Source organism: Echinops telfairi, unplaced genomic scaffold (assembly GCF_000313985.2).
Source record: "Echinops telfairi isolate 266 unplaced genomic scaffold, ASM31398v2 ScPeMD7_7467;HRSCAF=8505_1, whole genome shotgun sequence".
NCBI classification, from domain to species: domain Eukaryota; kingdom Metazoa; phylum Chordata; class Mammalia; order Afrosoricida; family Tenrecidae; genus Echinops; species Echinops telfairi.
The window spans coordinates 28,840,512-28,847,783 of NW_022111368.1; the positions used below are offsets into that span (position 1 = coordinate 28,840,512).

The 7,272-nt window shown below is 38.7% G+C and overlaps 1 protein-coding gene across 2 annotated transcripts in view; it reads right to left on the bottom strand.

Annotated features, from left to right (window-relative positions):
- Nucleotides 1-4,166: 4,166 nt before the first annotated feature.
- The window catches only part of LOC101664645 (zinc finger protein 2), a 15,152-nt gene continuing 12,046 nt past the window's right edge, over nt 4,167-7,272 (bottom strand). Inside the window, exons 4-5 of one of the 2 annotated variants that reach the window (XM_045283873.1) lie at nt 6,138-6,251; nt 4,167-5,618 (exon numbers count right to left, since the gene is read on the bottom strand). In XM_045283873.1, coding sequence (XP_045139808.1) covers nt 4,615-5,618; nt 6,138-6,251 — 1,118 coding nt within the window. In that variant the 3' untranslated portion in view covers nt 4,167-4,614. The remainder of the gene's footprint in view (nt 5,619-6,137; nt 6,252-7,272) is intronic. The other variant, XM_045283874.1, reaches the window with a different exon arrangement.

Consider the following 7,272-nt stretch of genomic DNA (forward strand, 5'->3'; position numbering starts at 1 on the left):
TGAAATATTCAGGTTTTCATCCAACTGGGAGTTTATTTTAGGTCGAGTAAAGGAAACAATGCTGGACAGAAGAGGTCACCTGGAACAATTGCCGAAACAGTAATACGCAAAATGTAACCAAGATAGAAGCTACTGGAGTTCACCAAATATTTAGGTTCTTCATTACTTACTACCACTTGGCTGCTGAGTCTTGCCTATAACACCAAAAAATGGCGAAAGCCTAGCCCTTAACAATATCTCACAAATTCATCCATGCCCTTGGTTGGAGGCCACATATTCTATGGATGGATGAGGATAAAGCCAAACTGACTCAAGTAGACTTTATATGAGAAATAAATTGTGATTATTGTCCATAGCATATCTCTTTTTAATAATTAAGTAGGAAGAACTCAAATTAGGAAGTGACTACTACTACTAGAGTAATGTGAGCCTGGAATGATAAAGGTATAAGCTAAACTACGGAAATTCAGAGAAAGGACGTGACTCCAAGAGGTGTTTTGAATAGAGTCTAGGAAACAGAAAAGTGACTAGATCTGTATGGAGCACCTATCATAAACAGGAGACCCTCTGGTATAGTAGGTTAAGCAATGGGCTGCTAATCACAAAGTTGGTAGTTCAAATCCACAAGCCACCCCATGGGAGAAAAGTGGGCTGTTTGTTCCTATAAAGATTTAAAGTCTCAGAAATGCTAAAGTAGTTTTAATCTGTTCTCAGGGTCGCTATGAGTAGAATTGACTTGATGGCAGTGGGCTTGATTTACTTATTACACGTAAGGCACTATGTGAGATACAGACATATTAAGTCATACATCCGAGTGCTTACAATCTAGTTGAGAAGATAATACTTGTACACAAACTATAAAACCAGCCTACCTGAAAGAGAATGAACTTTGCAGACAGACTTGCATTCAAGACCTGGCTTCACATTTTCCTACCTTTGTCACTTTGGGTATATTAGTTAACCTCTCTAAACGTCACATTTCTCATCTGTAAAATAATAATATAAACAAATGAACCCAAACCAGTTACCATCAAGTCGACTCCAATTCTTGGAGAACTTGAGCATTACAAAGTAGAATTGGTCACCACAGAGTCTGAGAGCAGATCTAGGTGGGTTTGAGTTGCCAATCATCTGGTTAGCAGTTAAGCACTTAACTGTTTGCATCACCTAGGAACTCCTGAAGATAGTTAACAGTAACTCCTTAGGAAGGTTGTTGAGAAGACCACAAAGAAACTACACTCTTAAGAACTTTACAGTTGAGTGTTTACCCTGTGACAGGCATTCAATAGTACCATTATTACTATTAAGAGATCTAAAATGAGGCACACAAAAGAACAAAGTGAGTGTCCTGAGAGGGATTACCAACTAGAAACAGAACCGCACTGGAAGCAACAGTACTGCTCGGATTTCATCTTGCCTTTCCCTCCTGAAAAAGGTGTAACATTCCTGGCATTGAAATTCTCATGTTTGACAAGAACCATCTTGAGTATCTCCTCCTAACATTTATCGCAGTGGTTCTCAACCTTCCTAATGTCTCAACCCTTTAATAGAGTTCCTCATGTTGTGGTGACCCCCAACCACCAAATTATTTTCATTGCTACTTCCTAACTGTAACTTTGCTACTGTTATGAATCGTAATGCAAATTCTGATATGCAAGGATGTATTTTCATTGTTACAAATTCAACATAATTAAAGCATAGTGATTAATCACAAAAACAATATGTAATTATATATTGTGAAATATTTATTTCTAATTACAAATAAATGATTTTGTCTTGAAGTATGGTGTAGCATGGGTAAGTCTTAATATAACAACAGTAAACTACATTGCTACATTTTGCGACAGTATGTATAAAAAGCCAACATCAGTGCAAAGGTTGAGATAGCTTCTTTCTCACCACATCAGAAATTCTCGGGGCAGTCTTTGCAAGAGCACAACGAAGATCATCTTCCACAAGTCTACTTCTATGTTTAGACTTGATAACCAACAAGCTGGAAAACCCTGTTTCACAAAGATATGTTGTTGGAAATGGAAGAAGGTGCAGCACAGTTTCAGACACAACAGGATATGACTGCAAACACTTGATCCAGAATTTTGTAACTGGCATTGTAGAGAAATCAGTTTTCACTACATTGCTCTTAATAAGTTCTTGTGCTGTCTCAGGAACATCTACAACTTTGACTGGGAACGGGCTTCTGGCAAGTGCAAATGGGGTGTCAGGTAGATTTGGAAAGTACGATGAAATTTCATCTGCAAGCATGTGCAAGTGTTCTTTTACAGAAATTATCATCACAATCCTTTTGTCTGATTCAATGTCAAGTTCCTCAAAGAAAGCAGAGAAGGTAGGCAATACGTAAATTTTATTTTCATCCAACTTTTTGGATAAAGCTGAAGCTTCATTTAGAATGACCGGATCTTTTCAGACAAATCAAGGCATCTTGCATTTGGTCCTTAGCAGTGATAAATTTAACTTCACTTTTATTGCTGAAAAATGCTTCGGACTGCGGTCTTGCTTTCTGATTAAAAAATGTTTTGAGTTCATTATGAAGTTCAAAAACACGTCTTAAAACTTTTCCGCACGACAACCATCTCACTTCAGTGTAAAATAACAGCATTATTTGGCGCATCCAACTCATTGCACAGTTGTGAAAAGTCAACTGTTTACAAAATTGACAGAACTTATAACGCTTTTCATTGATTCTTGTAACTCCTGTGGCAGCATCTTCATTGCTAATATTTGCCGAGGATTCATACAGTGAGTTCTGATGTCTTTTGGTGACTCAGTCAGTACCAAACGTTGAAATCCAGATCGACATCCTAGCAGAGCTGGAGCACCATCTGTGCAAACACTACAAACCTCTTCCCAAGAGATCTTGTGCTCTTTCAGAACTGAACCAACTCTGTCAAATACATCACATGCAGTAGTTGACATTTCAAGAGGTTTTCAAAAAAGAAACTCATCTTTAAAGTTGCTATCATTAATATACTTCATGTAAACCAGTAACTGTGAACAATTTGCAACATCTGTAGATTCATCAAGCTGGATGCTGAATATTGGAAGTGGAACAGATTTAATTTCCTGGATTACCTGATCAAGAATATCAGCAGACATGTCATCTGTTCTTCTGCAGACAGTGTCGTTAGATAAGGAAACTGCACTCAATTTCGTAACAAATTCATCTCCGATCATAACTCAATGCCTTTGGCTGCTGGCAACAGTAAATCTTTAGCAATGGTGTGAGGTTTCATAGCTCTGGCGATTCTGAGTGCCACCAAATATGAAGCTTCAATGGCTGCTACATCCTGTTTGTGGTACTTGCCACCAGTGTCAAGTCTGGCTTTCTTGAGTCCATCACCTTTGCTTCTAAAATAGTTGGTATCCTTGCTGGCAAAGCTCAGATGCTTGCTATCAAAATGGCATTTTAGCTTGTTTGGCTTCATCGATTCGGCTGATAGAACTTCACAACAAAATACCACATTGTGGCTTCTCAATTCCTGCTGTAATTATTGAGGTAAAACCATACTGTAAAAAAACCCTCACTATAATTTCTTTTCTTAACATTCTTCTCTACACAATTCATTGTCATAGGATGGTTTGCTAATGAAAATAATATGTAACAATAGCTTTAATAATAAAAAAGATGATACATGGTATAGTTCAGTCAATAGGGTTCATTAAAGTTTCCTATGATTTACCATTCCTGTGTTTTTTTTACATACCTGTTACTATCACAAGGGGGCAGTATTCACATCAACCACAGCTGAATATAAAAAGACTGATCAGCATCCAGAATAAGTTCCCATGGTACAGATATTTATTTTACAGTACATGATTTTACATTTAGCCAGTAATTATAATTCACGAAGTGTCATTTTACCTCCAATACTGGTGCTTTCAACACAGTAGCTGTATTTTAAGAGTCGCTGATTTCAACACAGCAACTGCTTTCTACATGTGACTGGTCTGCATAAGTACATTATGGCGCCAACCCTGTCGCATACACCTGTACTTGTACGGGGTGTATGTGATGGGGTCAGTGCGATGACATCATGCTGGGTACTTGTATGTGGGCGTATGTGCACGTGGGTGGACCAGCCTGGAGACGGATAGAGGAGCAATGTCTCAGTTCCTAAGATCAACGGAAATATGTGTTTTCTCCTGGTCTTAGGCGACCCCTGTGAAAGGGTCCTTCAACCTTCAAAGGGGTTGCGACTCACAAGTTGAGAACTGATTTATCAGATCATCTGACAAGCTTCTCCAAAATTTTGGATTGCTAGAGTTATATCCTTATTTCAGGCATCCCACATTAACATAGCTGATGTAGAGTGATGATTCAAACATTATGGTGGCAGATCAGGAAGGAGAATACTACTTTTAATGCAAATGACACATATTATATGCTCATTAGTTTTGCAAACAGCACAAGCCCCTCACACATTAGCTTCCTATGTGCATTATTTGCATTACTTATGTGCGTTGTATTATATGCAACAACAACAACAAAAATACAGGACTAGCCAGACTGGTGGAATGATCACATGACGGATTCAAGATGGGAAAGACCTAGCTTAAGTTTCACGGTGGTTCTTCTGACTAAAGCTTTCACGTGATTCAGTCTATTCCCTGTTTGGCATAACGTCGTTGATGTTGAATAACTGAAGATTTAGAACTGAAAACTTTCCCACAAACACCACATTCAAAGGGCTTCTCTCCTGTATGAACTCTCAGATGTCGAGTAAGCCGACATCGCTGGCTAAAGGCTTTCCCACATTCACTGCATTCATATGGCTTGTCTCCAGTATGTATTTTCTGATGCTGGGTAAGGGGTGAGCGGTCAAAAAAAGCTTTCCCACACTCAGTACAATGATAACGAGGCTCTCCAGTATGAGCTTTTTGATGTCTATTCAGTGATGAGACACCATAGAAGGCTTTCCCACACTCATTACATTCATAAGGCTTCCTACCAGTATGGATTAGCTTATGTCGAGTAAGGATACTTTTCTGGCTGAAAGCTTTCCCACATTGGTTACATTCAAAAGGACTTTCTCCAGTATGAATTCTCTGGTGTCTTGTAAGGGATGAACGATCAAAAAAGGCTTTTCCACACTCACCGCATATAAAGGGCTTCTCTCCAGTATGAATTCGGTGATGTACAGTTAAGGCTGAACGGTCAAAGAAAGCTTTCCCACACACATTGCATTCATAAGGGCTCTCCCCAGTATGAGACATCCGATGTCTACTGAGACTGCTTCTATGACTGAACACTTTTCCACACTCGTGACATCTATAGGGCTTCTCTCCGGTGTGCGTCCTCAGGTGGCGGATAAGGGATGAGTGGTCAAAAAATGTCTTCCCACAGTTTCTGCACACTTGGTCTCTTTCTTTAAAAATAATTGTTTGGGGAGGGGTTGACCCTTGCTGCAAGCTTTTTTCTTGGGAAAAGGGAAAAGTCTCTACTGCAGGGTTTTCTTTCTCTGTTTCCAAACTATTCTCTGGTATATAAACTTCAATTTTAGGGCACAAAAGACCTTCATTTTCAAGCGCTTCCCTGAAGGTTCCTTCCGATACTTGTTCTTCTTCTGAAGCATCCTGAATCTCAAGCTTAGGTACCCAGTCTGGAACAAACAGAAAATATAGATGAAGTTTCTTTCCCAGGTAAAAAAATTTTTTAAAGTGTGTGTGTGTGTGTGTGTGCAGAGATATTACAATGGAAAAAAAGATACTATGATAAGCCTGAAAGTAAGGTATGGGCACTGGACTGTTAGCCCTCACGAAGGTCCTACATTATAAGTAATAGATCTGATGGTGGACATCTCGGAAAAATGGGAAAATACCCACTGGAATTGGGGGGAGGGAGGAATTAGGAGTATGCTAAATGGAAAGGCTGGTGATAAACAGAAATATCACTGTATGAATGGATAACATGATGGATTTGAGAAAAGAAACGCTTAGAACACATAGACAAGTCATGTTTTACTATGCAGAGAATAAATGAGAGCTGGTGAGTGATGCAAACAACCACTGGAGCAAATTTAAATTTGAGAAAGAGGACACCCAATATTTCTAGAGACACACCCAAGTAACAACCCCCCAAAAAACAGAGTTCTGTCCTGCCCTATTTATACTCAAATTACCTAAGGAAACATTCTCTGGACATTCTCTGTCCTCAGGTTCGTGAAGATCAACTATCCATGCCTCTTCCTCACTCTTCAACTGAAAAATCATATCCGGTTGAGGAACTGGAAGTCCTGTGCATATGGAGAAAGAAAAAGCCATGGCAGCACTACGGGATACAAAGTCTGTACCTGTTACAAAGTACGTCCCCGTCTCAGTCTTTCAGAGGGAAAATGTGAAAGGCAGAGTGTGAGTGTGTTTCGGGAATGCAGGACATAAAAGGAAGGGATCTCTGAATGGGATTCGAGACTGAGGTTCTTCCTGAATAGGAGAACTTGGGCCCCAGAACAGATAGCAATTGGTCAGAAGGTTAGTAACATCCACTTGATGTTATTAATGTGCTTACTCTTCCCCTCAAAGTGAATGAGAGTCTCCCTTACCACTGGTATGATAAGGGGGGAAAGTTCTTAGCTCAGGGAAGGTGAAAATGAATGAAGATCATCCGGAGCAAAAACAATGTGCAATGAAAACACCCATTTCTGTTTGTTTACCCTTTAGTATTATGTTCTTATATTAAACATGTAAGTCAGATGCATTATAGGAAAATTAGAGCTAACTACAAGCAAAAAGGAACACCACCTTTCAAATGTTCACTTTTCCCCCCTTTCCCCCTTTTGTTCTATTCATCTTGGCACTGAAAGACACCTTAGGTATAATGGCAAAAGCTGGCTGATGAAATACATGCTGATCTTTTTCACATCATAAATAAAAATTCTTTTTTGTCAATTAGCACAGATCTACTTCACTACTTTAACAGCTATATAATAATACAGGGCGTGAAACCACAATTTTTTTAACCAATATCCTACTGATAGATATTTAGATTGTTTTAAAAGTTTTTAAATTGTCAAGCAAAGGTATGATAAAAATTTATATACATCACTGGCTGCTAATCTTATATTGCTTCCCTAGGATAAATTCCTAAAAGTGAACCTACCCATTTTTGCTAATATGAAAAATAGACCTATTCCTAGAAATAGACTTGGGGTTTTAAACTTCCTTGTATCCTATTTGGGAATGAAAAGCATTCCCTGGCCACTAAATTTTATTATTTTGTTAAGAATATACACAGAAAAATACACTAATTCAACAGTT